At 41.1% G+C, this 18799-nt stretch overlaps 1 protein-coding gene across 1 annotated transcript in view; it reads right to left on the bottom strand.

Moving 5' to 3' along the window:
• The window catches only part of LOC132650793 (zinc finger protein 120-like), a 1051774-nt gene extending 1033183 nt beyond the window's left edge, over positions 1-18591 (bottom strand). The window contains exons 1-4 of the mRNA XM_060376111.1: positions 18482-18591; positions 18212-18272; positions 7719-7796; positions 4587-4684 (exon numbers count right to left, since the gene is read on the bottom strand). Coding sequence (XP_060232094.1) covers positions 4627-4684; positions 7719-7796; positions 18212-18272; positions 18482-18515 — 231 coding nt within the window. The 5' untranslated portion in view covers positions 18516-18591 and the 3' untranslated portion in view covers positions 4587-4626. The remainder of the gene's footprint in view (positions 1-4586; positions 4685-7718; positions 7797-18211; positions 18273-18481) is intronic.
• Between the last annotated feature and the right edge of the window lie 208 nt (positions 18592-18799).

The following is an 18799-nucleotide window of genomic DNA, read 5'->3' as shown; positions in this document are numbered from 1 at the left end:
CATAGGGTACAATTAAAGGTTAAGTTAAAGCAGGGTGATCCGGGGCTATTTGATAGCACATCTCACGCCAAGGCAAAAGTCGAGACATGCTCATTTCTTCCCATGGAATACATTCATTAATTCTCCAGCATGAATCTTGCAGAGCAAAATTGTGGTAATTTACAAAAGAGTGAAAAAAAATGTGTGGCTGACAGTTATTGACTTCCAATGAAAGCCCAAGCCTTCCTTTCCAATTTAACCTTACCTATTTGCCTGAGCTGTAACTGGGGTTTCCTCTTTTTCAGATCAATGAAAACCTAATTTGTTGACGTGTCTGACTTTCTTCAAAACTGTGTTTGATGTCATACCATTTATTTATTCTTTGTTTTCCTTTGTACAAATACTTCTGGCAGAGGAAGTTGGCCATATGTTTATGCATTAATCAATAAACTCATTCTTTAGAACTGTTAAAAAAAGAGCTGATAAAACTCTTTGAGATGTATTAAAAACAAAAAATAGCCAATAAAAATTGATCATTTTGATGTATTAGTTTTCTTTTTTCTAATAAAACCCATTAGTATAATAAAATTAACTTATTTACCCACTTTTAAGTAACTTTTTCTTAAATGTATATTTAAACAAACATAAGAGCTCCTCACTTTGTCAAACAATCACAGACATTCTATTTTAGAATAGAAGCTGCTGCTGAAAACACATTTTAGTAAGTTATGCATGTTATTTATTAATTTTTGGACAATATACATATTCAAAATGTAATTACATGAAAGTAATTGAGATAAATAGTACATGAACAAATACTTGTTTTCTTTGTTATTTTATGGGGTTTTTATCCCTGTTATATACAGGGCTTTGGGTGATATCGGAGATTCTTCTATAGACCAAGCATGAAAATCAGTTTCTGGAAAGGTTTTGGTGGTGTGTCTTTTAAACAGTTGAGCAATTCCAGAAATCTGAGTAGAAAATTTTCTAAACAGAAATTATAAATTTGCTGCCTCATTCTGCTCTCTTTTCCTTGACATACTTAAAAATGACTTGACAACCCACTCTACAAATACTTGCTCAGTCACCTTCATTGCTATTCTGTTCACAATAGGTAGGAAATGGAAAGTCATAAATATGTTTAACATGATAAATATCATACATATAAATAGATGTAAGTAAAAAAAAACATAATTGAGGTAACCCATATCCATAAGACAAATATCTTTCATTCTCTACTTTGGGGCATCTAGCTCCAAATGTTGGTTTGTGCGTATTCATCATGGAATAACTGTAGAAACAAGAAGGCATGGTGGGTAACCAATACAATGGCATGAACAATTGATCTGATTGGGATAAACCAGGGGAGGTACTCTAATTATGAAGGAGGATAAATATAAAAGAAGGAGGTGAATGAAATAACAGTAAACTTTTGGAGAGTTTTAAGCAATCATACTGTGAATTATCTACATAAAATCCCTATAGTACATGTAAGTCCATTCTTGACTATAAACATGTTGCAATCTAGATACTTTTAATAATACACACAGATAAGTATAGTTCACCACTGACCAAATTTTATGCTATTGCTATATCTAACCTGAAAACTACAGTCCATTTCCAGCCTGAAAAGATGCTTTTTGTTCGGTCTGAAATATCTGAAAATAACAGAATACAGGAGGAACTAGGAAAATGAAGAGGTGCCATGCTAACTCCTGAAAGTTGAATTTCCACCAACTATCAGATTCTTGGAGAATAACTTTATAGTTATTCTCAAGTGCCTGCTTTTCAACAATACATAAGACATTGAAGACATGGCATGCATGCTTGTGGGTGTTCGTGTTCCCCTTAACCTTCACCATAGTCCACCTAAAGAGGAAAGTACACACCAACCCTTCACTTTCCAATGGTAACCTGCCTACAAGATTTACTGGTGCACTTGTGGCACAAATTTCATGGAAGTGACCAATTAATATTTGGTTGAGTTTCAGGAGGCCCACTCCATGAAAAGGAGCCTTGATCCAACATGGCTTGGGTGGCCAGGAGCCTAAGTCTACACAGGTCAGGGACATCAGAAAAATGTAAATGCTATAGTTGTGCTAAAGGAGCACAGCTGTATTCACAGATCGGTGCCTTGTTCAGCCATCATAGAATACTTCTTCCTGCAGCAGATAGGAACAAATACAGAGGCCCACATCCAGTTGATTCTCAGACAGTGAGAGGCTTTGGACCATTCCACTCTAAATGAGATGTCTCCAGCAATTCCCTCCCCTAAGGGCTCAAGGAACTCTGTGCAGAGTGTAAACACCAAAGAGGATGAAGGACAGGAGGGTAAGAAGGCCTTTTAAACACAGCAGGACCAACACACATATGAATGCACCCTGACCCACAAGCTAGCTTTTCTATCACATTCCCCTGTTGGGGCTACCTTGCCACACCACAGGGCAAGAGGATTCACTGAGTCCTGATGTGCCTTGATATAATGGCATGGGTGGGTGGACACAGGGGAGGGGATGATCCCCTTCTCTGAGGAGCCAGGTGAGGAGTGATAGGGGAAACAGGGAGAGTAGAACCAAAAGGAGAGGAGGGAAGGGTCTACGACAGGGATGTAAAATGAATCAATAAATATTAAATAATAATATAATAATAAATGAGGGGGCTGGAGAGACGTCACAGAGCTTAAGAGCACAGGCTTCTCTTCCAAAGGTCCTGAGTTCTATTTCCAGCACCCACGTGGCTGCTCACAACCATCTATAGAGAGATCTGGCACCTTTTTTCTGGTATGCAGGCAGAATACTCTACAAATAATATATTTTCAAAAAAAAAGATCCCCTTTCTCCAAAAAAGAACACTCACTACCTCTTTAAATAATAATAATAAATTTTAAAGATAGTTTTCTTTCTCCAAAGGGCCAAAAAAAAACAGACTAATCGGTTAGCCCCATGAGCAGCAACAGATGGCAACAGAAATATTCAAGGGCATATTTGTGGGTTGTCAAGGCTACAATATATATTCACTTCTTTTGTATGCCTGTGGCTTCTGGTTTCATGCTTTCATGGTATTTCTGTGTGAGCGAATATCTGTATCTCTGCACCCATGTTTTCCTCATGTTTTTTCTTTGCTCCTTTTATTAATAACATTAGGCACTTCAACTGTTTTATTGATTTCTGGAAGATTGGAGCCTGACAATTTCTTCTTTCTGAAATACGAAAGTGTGTGCCCGTGACATAAATCCACCTCCCCAAACTAATGATCTGGCCTGCCATTTAGCATTTTCTGGTCTAGGGTTGGTGCATTTCTGTGCTTCTTTGCTATCACCGCTGTGGTTTAAATCAATTTGTGAAGTACTAAGCCTTTCCTGGCCAAGGGCAATCCCAGAATTCTAAGCCATCCCTTGATTATCTGCTGCTACTGCTTCCTCTACTATTTATTCTACATTGACCACCACAGCACAGTCATCTGCGTCACCCAACAAGCCACTCTGAGGCTCTGTTCATGAGTCATTTAGGGTGTATATGTTTGAGAGAGAGAAAGAAAGGGAGACAGAGAGATAGAGACAGACAGACAGAGAAAGAATTCTACTATATGTGTGTGTGTGTAGTTAATGCTATAATTCAGGAACACTGAGGCAGTTGCTGGTATCAATAGCTTATCATCCTTCTCATTTGCTCTTGGATTCAACTTGTTGTCTGTGAAGTTTGCTGGGAATTTCTCTCCCATGTTAAAAGAGTTGCATACCCTGAACCTGACCGCCCACCTCATCATGGGAATGAGAATGCCCACAGAGGCTCTGTGTCTACAGAGTCTGACTAACCCATCAGAACTGGAGTGATGTGGAGATGTTGATGTGTCCAGAGCCTGATAACAATTTGTCTTTGGCCATCTTTAGCCCCTATTTGCCATTCTTTGCCAGCCTCTTGGTTGGACCTAGTGTCTTAGGACTGATGAATACCTGTAGGGTCATGCTAAATAGAACACAAGCTTCTTCCAGGCCGGTTGTTAAGAATTTCACCTTATGGTATTGGAGGCCCATAGCTGAGTTTCCTGTTTTGCCATAACCCACTTTTCTAAGGTCTAACTGAAGAGCATTTATGGCTCTTCTGATAGTATATATATATATTTAATGGGATTGCCTCCACATGGGAACGTGTTATTTGGAGTGACCTGAATCTATGCCCCCGGGCCATGGCAATTGTCATGTTCAACAAGGACACAACTCCTGCTTTCTACTGTGTTCTGGGATACTCAGTTGTCCTTTCACTGATGAGTGTCCACTGTGATTTTTCTGGCTAGAGCTTTCCTGACTGATCTACAGAAGCCAGGTTCCTGACACCCAGTGTGTTGGTGTTCTGCAGTGTCTTAGCCACTTTCCTGACTGACCCCTATAGCACCGTGGGCAAGGTCAAGGTAGTTGTAGAGTTTTCATGGGAACCCAGAAATGTCGGTGACTGCCTTCTACACTTACAGTCAATATTGTGAGAAGATTTATACCAATAAGCCACAACACTGAGGACGAGATCATGGATGCCTTTCATAGTTCTGGGGCTACAGAAAAGGCTCGGGGTTAAAAGCACTTGTTCTTGCAAAGGATCAGGTGTGTTTCCCACCTGGTAGCTCACCCCATCTGTAACTCCAGTTCCAGGGGATTCAGCTCCCTCTTCTGGTCTCTTCAGGCACCACGCATCCACTTGGTACACAGGTACACCTTTTCACGTAGGCAAAACAGTCATATGTGTAAAAATAAACAGATGGGATTTACAGTTCTTAGGAGGGGTAAAAAGAAGATTAGTAAGTAAAGCTATTTTATTGACCCCACAGCCACAGCTTAAATTTACATAATCCCAGTTTAAATGTGCCCAGTTTAAATTCTTCTGCTCAGCCAGGGCCCAGCAAGTCCTTGCTCCCTGAAAAAGAAATTCTGGGATCCCTGCCACACTTTCTTTAATGAGTTCCAACTCTCCCAGTGAAAAACAGGCCTGGTCTCAGAAAGGTAGACAGAGATTATGAACTGTTTTTATAGAAATCAAAGAAGGCAGGAAAAACTACAAAAGATCCATAGGGCGGGGGTTGTGGTGAGACACAGGGTTCTATTTTTATTTTGTAAAGAGAATATGTGAAAACCTTCTACTGAAGAAGAAAGGTGTGAAACACTTGACAAAATATTCTGCCTGTCGAGGCCACATTACCACAGTGCCTCTCATTGGCACCTCTTAAAAAATGTGCTTTTCTAGTTGTGAGGATGATTGCACATTTACTTTTTAAAAGAGACATATGTTTGTGTATAGTGTGTGTGTGTGTTTCCATGTGGGAGAGAAGAGGACACTGGATTCCCTGGAGTTGGAATTACAGTTGGTTAGGAGTTGCCTGACATGGCAGAGCGATACATTTAAGTATTTTATTATGTGGGAGATACGTTATGCATACAAAGTTTGGAAATGTTAAAATGTGATAATCCCCCCCACACACAAAACAGATAAATGTACTATCTGCTTCACTGTTCTCACTTTAGCAGCCCAAGCTTAGAACCTCAGCATTCAGAAGGCTGAGACAAAAGGATCACAAGTTTAAGGCTGGCCTCCCCACCTCCCTCTTAAAAGCTGCTGTTTACTCAGTCATTGCTAAGGCAGCATACAGCTTCCTAGTAGTCATAGGTAAGAAATAATTATCGTCCTGAAAATACAATGATAAATTTAATTCACCATATGGTGACATGAGCCCTTGAGATGAACTCAGCAGTATTTGTTTAAACTTATGTGTGACCATAATAAAGAATCATTAAGACATTTCTTAATGAAATTAAGACACTTCATTTCCTTCCTTGAAAAACAATGCCTCCTTCTACAGATACTCATTACACATTCATTTATGTTTTAGAAAATTTATGGAACATGAGCTAAAAAAAAGTGGGACCAGGGCTGGGCTCAGATGATAAGAGCATAGGTTGTTCTTCCAAAGGTCCTGAGTTCAATTCCCAGCAACCACATGGTGACTCACAACCATCTATAGTGAGATCTGGTGCCCTCTTATGGAGTGCAGGTGTACATGCAGGCTGAAAACTACATAATAAATAGATAGGTAGATAGATAGATAGATAGATAGATAGATAGATAGATAGATTGGAAGAAATAAAGTAAGAAAATAAGAGTGAAAGAATGATGGGACTAACAAATTAATACCATAATTCCTTCTTAAAAATGTTTCTGGAAATGTGATCCTCCTAACTCTGCCTCCTGACTGCTTACCCTACCCTTACCCTGTATGTTCCCTCATACACTTAGCCTAGAAATTTCAGTTTAGATAACATAGTCTGAAGAAGAAGCCCTATTTTTTTTGGTGTCAAATATCACCAAATAATATTGAAATATTGAAGCATTTGAGGCAGGAACAAGCAGAATGCTGGAACATGCGAGAGACTAGAACAAATATGTTAAATTCTCAGCATGCTGGAAGGAGGATTCTGTCAGGTTTCGTCCAGCATCTCCAGTGTCCAGTCCTTTTGTTCTGCATACATATAATTTCTCACAAGTATCATACAGTTCTAAAATTATAAATGTATGAGATGTGCAGGATGAAACTAAACTGTAAGCCAATTTTAACTATGCCAAATAAAATAATGGCATAATGAATTTTTGAAGATATTATAGCCAAGGATTTATTGGCCATGTATTGTTGATGTTTTGACTGGAGACATATTTCTATGTCTCAGTCAGGTTGAGAATTGTTTCCATGTAAAGGGATCAACAATATAAGTTACCATTATTATTGAACATACAATCATTATCATGTTGAAATAAAAACAATGTTGGATAGATCAAAGTATCTTTTTGGGGGATCTTGGGTAAGTGTTGTATTAGGCCAAGCTGCTACCTATCTCCCGAGAGGTCTTCCATTAGAGAGACAAGCCGGTTGCCTTGAGCAACAGAAAAGGCATGTTTTAAATAAACTTTATATAAACTCCTTTTTAATTTAGAATTTATGCATACCCTAGGTATCCTGTACCTGTTTAAAGGTTTAGGCCTAGGTTTTTATATATGCTGTAGCTATTTGTCCTATCCCCTTTTTTAATATAGAATGGGAAGTTATGCCTTTATAGCCAAACTTTATTTAAACTCCCTCTTACCTTTAGCATTTAAGCATACCACAGGCATATTGTACCTCAGTTTTACATTGGTTGTGACTATTTTTTGGCTTGCCCCCTTTTTTTGCACAGGATGGGCCTTTATAGCCAAACTTTATATAAACTCACTTTCCCTTTTAGCATTTAAGGATATGCTAGGCATCTTGTACCGGGAGTTTTACATTTGTTTGGGCTACCTTTGGCCTGCCCCCTTTTTGATATGAAAGGAAGGAAGGAGGGAGGAAGGAAGGATGGAGGGAAGAAGGGAGGGAAGGAAGGAGGGAATGAGGGAGAGAAAGAAGGATGAAGAGAAAGGGATGGGAGGGAAAGAAGGAGGGAGTGAAGGAGGGAGGGAGGAAGGAAGGAAGGAAGGAAGGAAGGAGGGAGGGAAGGAAGGAGAGAAAGAGAGAAATAAAGAATTCCAGGCTGCCCCAATTGCTTGTGAATTATTTCGAGACAGGGTCTCTCTTTGTGGCTCCAGCCAAGTCCCGGACTTGCTCTGTGGACCACGATGGCCTCGAACTCACGCCTCCCTGAGCTCCAGAACGCTGCAGAAACCTACTCACCACCTTCCCCTCTCCTCCCTCCCCCAGCCGGCAGCCCCCACCGGGTTTGGACTCACTTGGCAGCGTCCTTGTCCTCTGGAAGCTCCTGCCGTTGTGGGTCTTGCTCTTGTGTTCCACCTTGTGAGAGAAGAACGCTGTGCGGGGGTAAGTGAGGAGAAGGTCACAGTTAGACACACTCCGGGGGTGGAGGAGAGGAAGGGGTATCAGACCTTTCAATTGTCTCCCCAAGACTTTAAGATGCTTCCTGGATTCTGGAGGCAGAGGAGGAAGAGGAGAAAGAGAAGGAGGAGGAGAAGAAGAGGGAGGAGGCAAAAGAGGAGGAAGTAAGAGGAGGAGGAAAAAAAGGAGGAGGGAGGAGAAAAAGGAGGAGGAAGGAGAAGGAGGAGAAGAGGAAGGAGGAGAAGAAGGAGGAGAAGGAGGAGGAGAAGGAGAAGGAGGAGGAAAAAGAGGAGGAAGTAAGAGGAGAAGGAGAAGGAGGAGAAGGAGGAGAAGTAGGAGGAAGAGAAGGAGGAGGAGAATGAATTAATGAATGAATGAGTGAATGAATGAATGAGTGCACAGAGGACTGAAGGATTTGCACATAGGGTTAAGTCCATTGCCTGCGCGGAGGGAGCCCAGAGAGAAGGAGCTGATAACACATCGTTATCATTATAACGTACTAATAACATGTTTGCCATCCTCCAGGTCGCAGTACAAGGACCCCCATGTGACCCCTCAGGCAGGTTACCCAGAGGGCCGAACGCTTACCATCAGACCAACCTCCAGGAGGTGACCTCTGAGGAGCTGGGAGGGACTGGCCTGGAAGGGCGTCCTTTGAGCTCCACAGCACATTCCAGTGCATCGCGTAATGTATTTAAATATATTCAAATTTATTCAAATACCCGTGTATTAAAATAAAGTCAAACACATTCAAATATATTTAAATGAGCTTGAATACTCAGGGTTCACAGACAAGGAGAGACAGAGAGAAAAAAGAGACAGACACAGAGAGACAGAGAATCAGAGACACAGAGCCAGAGACACAGAGAGCCAGAGACACAGAGACAGAGATACAGAGATAGAGATACAGAGGGAGACAGAGAGACAGGGACAGAGAGAGACAGAGAAACAGAGAGACAGACAGAGAGACAGAGACACACCCAGAGACAGAGATACAGAAAGACAGAGAGACAGAGACAGACAGAGGCAGAGACAGGGACAGAGACAGAGAGAAACAGACATACACAGAGACAGAGATGGAGACAGAGAGACAGAGAGACAGAGACACAGAGACAGATACAGAGAGAGAGACAGATACAGAGAGACAGAGACAGAGATGCAGAGACAGAGAGACACACAGAGAGAAACAGAAAGACAGAGAGACACACAGAGAGAAACAGAAAGACAGAGAGACATAGAGAGACAGAGACAGAGAGAGAGACAGAGAGATAGACAGAGACAGAGAGACAGAGACAGACAGAGAGAGACAGATAGAGGCAGAGAGAGACAGAGACAGAGACAGAGAGTCAGAGACAGAAACACAGACCAACAGAGACACAGAGAGACAGAGACAGAGAGAGACAGAGACAGACACAGACACAGTAACAGAAACAGAGACAGACACAGAGACAGAGAGACACAGAGAGGCAGAGAGACAGAGAGACAGAGACAGAGAGATACCAGAGTGCTGTGCAGAGGGGACAGGACTCCTGTGTCCACTCCACATCCAGGGATGGAGGGCGATGGTGATTGCGACAGTGACAGTGATGGTGGCAGAAGGCGGCTCTGAGGAAAGCTGGAAAAGGGCCCCTCGCACTTCTCACACACAAGAAAGTGACAATAATAAAATAATAATAGTAAACAGACAAAATTACCAATAAATGATAAAAATCAGGTAATAATAATCAGATAATGATAATAAACAGATAATAATAAACCGATATGAACCAGATGATAATAATCAGATGGTAATAAACAGGTAATAATAAACAGATAATAAGGATCAGATGATAATAATAATGATCAGATGATAATAATATCAGATAATAATAATAAGAAAATGATAATAAACACATAATCATAATCAGATAATAATAATGAACAGATAATAATGATCAGATAATAATAATCACATAATAATAATCAAATAATAATAACCAGATAATACTAGCCAGATAATAATAATCACATAATAATAAACAGATAATAATAATAAACAGATAATGATAATAATATCAGATAATAATCATAATCAGATAATAACCATATCATAATATACAAATAATAATAAACGGATAATCATAATGGTAATCAGTTGATAATATCAAATAATAATGATTAGATTACAATAATGAAGAGATAATAATAATATCAGATAATAATGTTCAAAGGATAATATAATAATAATCAGATAATAATAATCAGATGATGATAATCAGATGATGATAATCAGATGACCAAACCCCAGCCGGTGATGGAAGTGAAGGAAGGCGGGAGCTGATGCAGAGGCAGTGGACCAGCCGCCCAGGGCTGGCTCCATCCACAGGGGCCTTGGTCTCACCACAAGCCCAGAAGATGGCTCCTCCCACAGGGGGCGGGATCTCCTCACCAGCCCAGGTGATGGCTCCTCCCACAGGGGGCCTGGTCTCCTCACCAGCCCAGGAGATGGCTCCTGCAGAAGTCCTCTCCTTCACAGGAGCTAATTTCAGATCAAACCTGTTTACCAAGCTTTCCGGTTTGGGCCAGCAGCTGATTTTTACTTATTCCTAGAGGAGAATCCTAGGCTCCCTCCGCCATTTCTTTTTTTTTTCCTGGTGATACTTCCTGACCAGTTGTTGGTGGTCAAGAGCTAAAGTCCTGTCCCTAATATTATCATGAACCCTGGAATCCTCCCGAAACAAACGGAGAGAGAGAAAGAGAGATTGTTATGTGAATTTTAACAATGTATTTTAGTTAAAACATTAGAAACACAAAATTAAAAATGTTATTAAACCTTGAATGGAGAAAGATGAACGAGCTTACAAAGGTGGCGAGCCTGCTAGAATAATACATCAACTTTAAACTCAGAAGGAAATCAAAACACCGAGCCTGACTCCTTGGACACCGTCATTGTTAGCAAAGACGTTATCATCTGCAATGGTATGTATTAAAACTGAGAGAGGGATATTCGTTTAGGATAAACACATATGAAAAGATTTGATGTGTCCAGAGACGGGTCAGTAGAGAAAATGAGGAGGAATGCCTCCACCTAAGGAGAAGAATTAACACATCTGAGACATCACAAGGTGCTTAAAGACGTTCCCCTGGGACGTGAGGTGGTTGAATCAGCCCAAGAAAACAGCATGAGGTCATGAACATGACAGGAATCAGCATACATCTTTCAACAATAATTCAGTAAGTGGTCTAAAATTCTCAATAAAAAAACACATGAACTACCAGACTGTCTAAGAGACAGGATCCGCCTATTTTCGACTTCCGAGAACATCCCCTCTACATTAGACACAGAAACTGACTTGTGGTTACAGGTTTGAAAGAATCACAAGGAGGTGGAACCAGAAAACAACTATATTCTATTGTCTGAGAATATTTTTATTTTTTTGGTCTGATAACATGCACTTCGAGTCAAAAGTTGTCAACAGGGGAGATCCAAAATGGAGGTGTAAGCATGCAGGGAGGTGAGAGCATGCAGTGAGGTGTGAGCATTCAGGGAGTTATGAGCATTCAGGGAGTTGTGAACTTGAAGGGAGCATGAGCATGAAGGGAGGTGTGAACTTGCAGGGAGGTGTGAGCATGTTGGGAGGTGTGAACTTGCAGGGAGGTGTGAACATGTAGGGAGGTGTGAAAATGCAAAGAGGTGTGAATGTGCAGGGAGGTGTGAGCATTCAGGGAGGTGTGAGCATGCAGGGAAGTGTGAGAATGCAGAGGTGAGAACGTGCAAGGAGGTGTGGGCGTTGTAGGAGGTGTGAGTGTCCAGGGAGGTTTGAGCATGCAGGGAGGGGTGAGCGTGTAGGGAGATGTGAGCATGGTAGGAGGTGTGAACATGCAAGGAGGCGTGAATGTGCAGGGAGGTGTGAGCATGCAGGGAGGTGTGAGCAGGCAAGTAGCCGTGAGCCTCATAGGAGGTGTGAGAATGCAGGGTGGTATGAGCATGGTAGGATGTGTGAACTTGCAGGGAGTTGTGAGCACGGCATGAGGTGTGAACCTGCAGGGAGATGTGAACATGTAGGGATGGGTGAACATGCAAGGAGGTGTGAGCATGCAGGAAGTGTGAGCATGCAAGGAGGTGTGTGCATGCAGAGAGCCGTGAGCATGGTAGGTGTGAGCGTCCAGGGCAGTGTGAGCCTTGTAGGAGGAGTGAGTGTGCAGTGAGGTGTGAGCATGGTAGGAGGAGTGAACTTGCAGGGAGGTGTGAGCTTGTAGGGAGTTGTGAACATGCAGGTATATGTGAATGTGCAGGGAGGTGTGAACATGTAGATAGGTGTAAATGTGCACGGAGCTGTGAATGTGCAGGTGGGTGTGTGCATGCAGGGAGGTGTGAGCATGGTATGAGGTGTGTGCATGCAGGGAGGTGTGAGCATGGTATGAGGTGTGAAATTGCAGGGAGGTGTTTGCATGGTATGAGGTGTGAACCTGCAGGGAGTTGTGAACCTGTAGGGAGGTGTGAAGGTGCAAGGAGGTGTGAATCTTCAGGGAGTTGTGAGCATGCAGGGAGGTGAGAGCATGGTAGGAGGTGTGAACTTGCAGGGAGGTGTGAGCATGGAAGAAGGTGTGAAATTTTAGGGAGGTGTGAACATGTAGGAAGATGTGAATATGCAAGGAGGTGTACGTGTGCAGGGAGCTGTGAGCGTAGTACTTATGAGCATCCAGAGAGGTGTGAGGCTTGTAGGAGGAGTGGGCGTGCAGTGAGGTGTGAGCATGCAGGGAGGTGTGAACATGTAGAGAGGTATGAATGTGCACAGAGCTGTGAATGTGCAGGTAGGTGTGTGCATGCAGGGAGGTGTGAGCATGATATAAGGTGTGAACTTGAAGGGAGGTGTGAGCATACAGGGAGGTGTGAATGTGCAAGGATGTGTGAATGTGCAGGGAACTGTAAGTATGCAGGGAGCTGTGAGCATAGTAGGTGTGAGCATCCAGGGAGGTGTGAGCCTTGTAGGAGAGAGTGTGCAGGGAGGTGTGAGCATGGTAGAAGCTGTAAACTTGAAGAGAGGTGTGAGCTTGTAGGGAGGTATGAACATGTAGGGACATGTGAGCCTGCAGGGAGGTGTGAACATGTAGAGAGGTGCAAACCTGCACAGAGGTGTGAATGTGCACAAAGGTGTTAGCATGCAGGGAGGTGTGAGCCTGCAGGGAGCTGTGAGCATGGTAGAAGGTGTGAACGTGCAGGGATATGTGAGCATGCAGGGAGGTTTGAGCATGCAGGGGGATGTGAGCCTTGTAGGTGTGAGCATCAAGGGAGGTGTGAGCATGCTAGAAGGTGTAAACTTGCATGGAGGTGTGAGAGAGGTGTGAACATGCAGGGAGGTGTGAGCCTGCAAGGAGTTTTGAACATGTAGGGAGGTGTAAATGTGCAGGTAGGTGTGAATGTGCAGATAGGTGTGACTGTGCAGGGAGGCATGAGTGTGCATGGAGGTGTGAGCATACAGGGAGGTGTGAGCATGCAGGGAGATGTGAGCATGGTAGGAGGTATGAACTTGCAGGGAGATGTGAGCATGTGGGGATGTGTGAGCGTGTGGGGATGTGTGAACATGTAGGGAGGTGTGACCGTGCAAGGAGATGTGAGCGGGCAAGAAGGTGTGAGCCTTGTAGGAGGTGTGAGCATGAATGGAGGTGTGAGTGTAGTAGGAGGTGTGAACTTGCAGGGAGATTTGAACCTGTAGGGAAGGGTGAACATGCAAGAAGGTATGAACGTGCAGGGAGGTGTGAGTGTGGTAGATGAGAGCGTCCAGGGAGGTGTGAGCATGGTAGGAGGTGTGAACTTGCAGGGAGGTATGAATTCAGGGTATTGGGTGGGCTATGCCAGCCTTGAGGACCGTAAAACATGGAAGAACTGAGGGATTGCTGGGAAAAAATTGGCAGCTAATTCTGTATTGATATGTTAAATATGAACCTCTGCCTTTTGTTCCAGGTATGAAACCTACATCTATGGAAATATAAACTTCAGACTGAGCAGTTTGGTCTCCACTAGGTAATGATTAAAAAAATGAGCTCACAAGGAAGAAAGGTGGCAAAGACAAAGATTCTATTTTTCTTTGCTTTCTTTATATCTTCTTTCTTTTCTTTGAGGGAGGGTGGGTACCCAGACTGGACTCAAATTTTTGCTGTCGTTTTGCTTTTCTAATTAATTTGTATGTTATTAATCATTTTTATTTTTTCACAATTTATTCGTTGTATACCCCTTTTAAAGGTCACTCCCTCAACTCCTACTGGTCCCACACTTCTTCCCTCTTTCCCCCAAACCCTTTCCCCTAATCCTCTCATAGGGGGAGTTCCCCTCCTCTCCCATCCATCCACACATTATCAGAACACTACTCAGCTATTAAAATCAGGGAAATAAAATTTCTGCTCTTATTACTTCTGCATAGGCCACTGTGCTCACATCAGAAGATTTCATACCATGAACCTTGCCTGCAAGCTTACTGTGAACTAAACAATAGGTATAACTCATTTTAGAGAGTCCCACCCCCAAGACACTGTTTGATTTACCATCTCACATCAAGAAACATGTGAAATTTGAAATGCTATGAAGTGTGAAACATTTTTTTTCACAAGCATTTCAGAGAACGTGGTTCTCTTGCTGCCTGGAGGCTGTTTCCCACCAGCCCAGGAAGGAAGGAGGCCCAGAAGATGAGGTATAAAGCTTGGAAGCCACCAAAGCATAACAAAGATCAGAATACTCGGGGAAAGTAAGTTCAACTTTAGAAAGTAAGTTCAACTTTAATTCTAGAAAACAGAGGGTATGTACCCCTTGGGGAGGACTGGGATGCTCTAAAATAAGTGTAGATAATTTTTTAAAACAGGGCACTTCAAGGATGCTTGATTTGCATTAAACAGCACATTCCTATCATGTGAAAAAGAACATGGAACCTAATTAACCTATATTTGAAGGGAGGGGAGTTATCAGGGATCTGTGTCAAAGGCCATGTATCAATTTTGGTTGGTGGCATCTATGTCTAAAGGCACTCTCCAGATGAAGTCAGGCAGAGAAAACACACCCTTGCCATGGTTTTACAACTAGGCCAGCAGCAGGGTCATACATGGAAGAGAAAGCCTCCTCCCTCACATCTCAAAATTCAGTCTGGGTTGTGATGGTTTTCAATAGAACCCCTGGAACCATAGGTATGTGCACGCAAAGAAACTTCTACAGGCTACCACTGTTGTGATACTCTCAGAGAACTTCCTGGCTGGTGTTAGTTCACCATTCCCTACATATTCATCCACTGGACTCAAAGTTTCTTGTGTAAAGTGAGGCAACTGAAAACAGTAAATGGTGAGAATCAAGATTATCAATAAGTCTTCCATAAACACCTTATTATATAATACTGTTGCATGTAATTGATATTCACCATTCATTGTATTCTTTTTAAAAATAAGTTTATTTGCTTTAAATTCCAATCATAGTCCCCCACTCTTCCCTCCCCCAGTACTACCCTCTATTCCTATTGCCCCTATTCCCTTTCCCCTTCAGAAAAGGGAGGTCAGTTCCATTGAGCTGGTTTTTCAGTTCTGCTGGATCTCAGTAGACCAAAGAACACAAAGGCCTTTCCATATTGCTTATAGTCACAGAATTCCTCTCTAGTAAGGATACTTTTATGATGATGATGGCTCTAGATTTGTGAAAAGCCTCACCATTTTAACACATTTATAAGTTTTCCTCCATTATGAATCCTTTCATGATGATGAAGATTATACAAATGTGGAATGGTTTCACCATGTTAAAAGCACTCACAGGCTTTCTGTCCATTAGGATTTCTTTCATGAGTATGGAGATTATTCTGAAGTCCAAAAGTTTTTTCACATTGGTTACAGTCAGACAGCTTCTTTCCAGTATGTGTTCCTTTATGTATTAGGAGACATTATGTGCAAAGGCTTTACCACACAGTTATATTCATATGGTTTCCCTCCAGAATGTGTTGTTGTCTTAGGAGATGACTGTTAAATGGAAAGGCTTTATCACACTAATTACCTTAACAAGGTTTCTCTCCAATGTGTGTTTTTTCATGTTTTCGGAGACTACTCTGTTGTGCAAGGGCTTTATCATGTTGAGTATATTTATAAGGTTTCTTTCCAGTATGTGTTCTTTTATGCCGTATGAGATTGCTGTTTTCTGCAAAGGCTTTTCCACACTGGTTACATTCATAAGGTTTCTCTCCAGTGTGTGTTCTTTTATGGCTTAAGAGAGTACTGATTTGTGCAAAGGCTTTACCACACTGGTTACATTCATAAGGTTTCTCTCCAGTGTGTGTTCTTTTATGCTGTATGAGAGCACTGTTTTGTGCAAAGGCTTTACCACACTGGTTACATTCATAAGGCTTCTCTCCAGTGTGTGTTCCTTTATGGCTTATGAGAGCACTGTTTCGTACAAAGGCTTTACCACACTGGGTACATTCATAATGTTTCTCTCCAGTGTGTGTTCTTTTGTGGCTTAAGAGAGTACTGTTTTCTGCAAAGGCTTTACCACACTGGTTACATTCATAAGGTTTCTCTCCAGTGTGTGTTCTTTTATGGCTTAAGAGAATACTGCTTTTTGCAAAGGCTTTACCACACTCATTACATTCAAAAGGTTTCTCTCCAGTGTGTGTTCTTTTATGGCTTAAGAGAGTACTGTTTTGTGCAAATGCTTTACCACACTGGTTACATTCATAAGGTTTCTCTCCAGTGTGTGTTCTTTTATGGCTTAAGAGAGTACTGATTTGTGCAAAGGCTTTACCACACTCATTACATGCATAAGGTTTCTCTCCAGTGTGTGTTTTTTTATGCCGTATGAGATCACTGTTTTGTGCAAAGGCTTTACCACACTGGTTACATTCATAAAGTTTCTCTCCAGTATGTGTTCTTTTATGCCGCGTGAGATGACTGTTTGTTGCAAAGCCTTTACCACATTGATTACATTTATAAGACTTCTCTCCTGTGTGTGTTCTTTTATGCCACATGAGGACAGTGGTATAGGGGAAGGCTTTACCACATAGAGTGCATTCAAAGGGATTCTCTCCTTTATGACTGCTTTCATGCCTGCAAAGCTAATTGGCACATGTAAAAGATTTACATTTCATTACACTAATAAATATATTTATCTATATGAATTAATTTCATAATTTGGTGTATTGGTAAAGAAGAATCAAATTTTAAAGTTTTATCACTTTATTTACTTTCATGGTATTCGCCTTCATTATGGGTATTTTTGAAAATCCCTGTGATGGTAAGAGCATTTGTTATGTGATTCACTTTTGTAGCATCATTTTTTCTATGAGAGGTTTTCTCCTATATATGAATAGTATTGTTAGAATTCAGAGTTTTACCACAGCAATCCCATTCAAAAATTTTTGTACTGTATGAATGATACTTCATTTACAAAGTGAGCAAGGACAATCAGAAGAAGTTCCAAATTCCTAGTATTTGTAGGTATTTTCAGCAGTATGAGTTTGCTGATGAATTCTCAGTTAAGTTGCAAAATCAATTAACAGTAACCACTTATCACATTCAGAAAATTTATTCACAGTGCGGACTTCTACAAAAAGAATTGTTCTTGGAGAAAGAGAGGGACACTGCTTCTATCAATATCCCTATGCTCATGTGTCACAAAAGCATTTTGACATATGATATACCAGTTTAATTTACAAGAATAATAAAAGATTCCCACATTGAATTAACAGTTTGTTTTTTGTTCATCATAGACATGTCATATAGTGATTAATGTTTCTCCTCAACAATATTCTTGATTCTCATAAGCTGCACCTTTCACTAAACTTTACAGTGTTACTGCATGAATATGAGTAACACTGGTTGTCCTATGAAATATTTGCTCATTAGAAGGTTTTGGACACATACTGATCACTTATTCAATGTGTATACCTCTTACAATATCTGATTAGATAGAATGAGACTAATCATATTGGCAGTTCAAGTCAGTAGCTGTAATGTCCATATGATTCAAATGGTATTTTCAATTACAATATTATTTTGTTTTCTTCTATCTTAGGGGAGTGCCTTGCAAACCCAAATCAGATACCTGACATTGAAGTACATGGAATTGTTAGATTTTAATGATCATCAGTACACTTAAAGCAGTATTGTTTGTACACTGTTGCTTTTCTTTAAAACTTCTAGGACACAGTAGCTGTGCTGGTACATGCCTTTAATTCCAGCACTTGTGGAGGCAGAAGCAGGCAGATCTGTGTGATGTTGAGGTCATTCTGGTCTAATAAGCAAGTCTAAGCCAAGCCACAGCTACACAGAAAACAAAAACTATTTCGAAAACAGAAAAAAAAGCAGCCAACAAACAGACAAACAAACTTCCAGGACACATTAAAATTTCTTAAGATTCATATCTGTATCATTGTGCACATAAAGTTACCTTTTATTACTTGTAGAACTTTGAAAATGTTCTCCAATATTATGGTGTTCCCAATTGTAGCCTAAAATATAGTACCAGAAAATATATATTATTTTGAAATATATTATTATTAAGGCAAAACTCAAATCACTATCTTCTTGTGACCCTTAGAACCATGCTTGATTTAATCACTTCATTCCTCCTCAGTCTCAATTGGAATTACAGAAGAGAATCAATAACAAAGTAAGAGTTGTCTCCTTATTTTAAATATGAAAAAAAATGCTGTCTTACCTATAGCAGTGAGGTTTTTACAGGTCTCTAGCATCACATCTTTGTAGAGTTGCTTCTGGGAAGGTTCCAGCAAAGCCCACTCTTCTTGGCTAAATTTCACATGCACATCATCGAAGGTCACTGAATTCTAAAATTTGCCATACATTTGTACAAAAGAAAGAGTGGCAACAATATAAATTTATACTTCATTGGCAATATAATCATATAATTCTAGGGCTTCTTCTGTTTATTTTCTGACACAGAAGTGCTAGTGTTAGAGAGTTGGGTGCTGTGAATCAGGTGAAGGATGGGAGAAGAAAAAGCCTAAAGGTTAGATTG

This window comes from Meriones unguiculatus, assembly GCF_030254825.1.
Source record: "Meriones unguiculatus strain TT.TT164.6M chromosome 13 unlocalized genomic scaffold, Bangor_MerUng_6.1 Chr13_unordered_Scaffold_33, whole genome shotgun sequence".
Taxonomy (NCBI): Eukaryota; Metazoa; Chordata; class Mammalia; order Rodentia; family Muridae; genus Meriones; species Meriones unguiculatus.
This window is presented reverse-complemented; position numbering and strand designations above follow the sequence as displayed.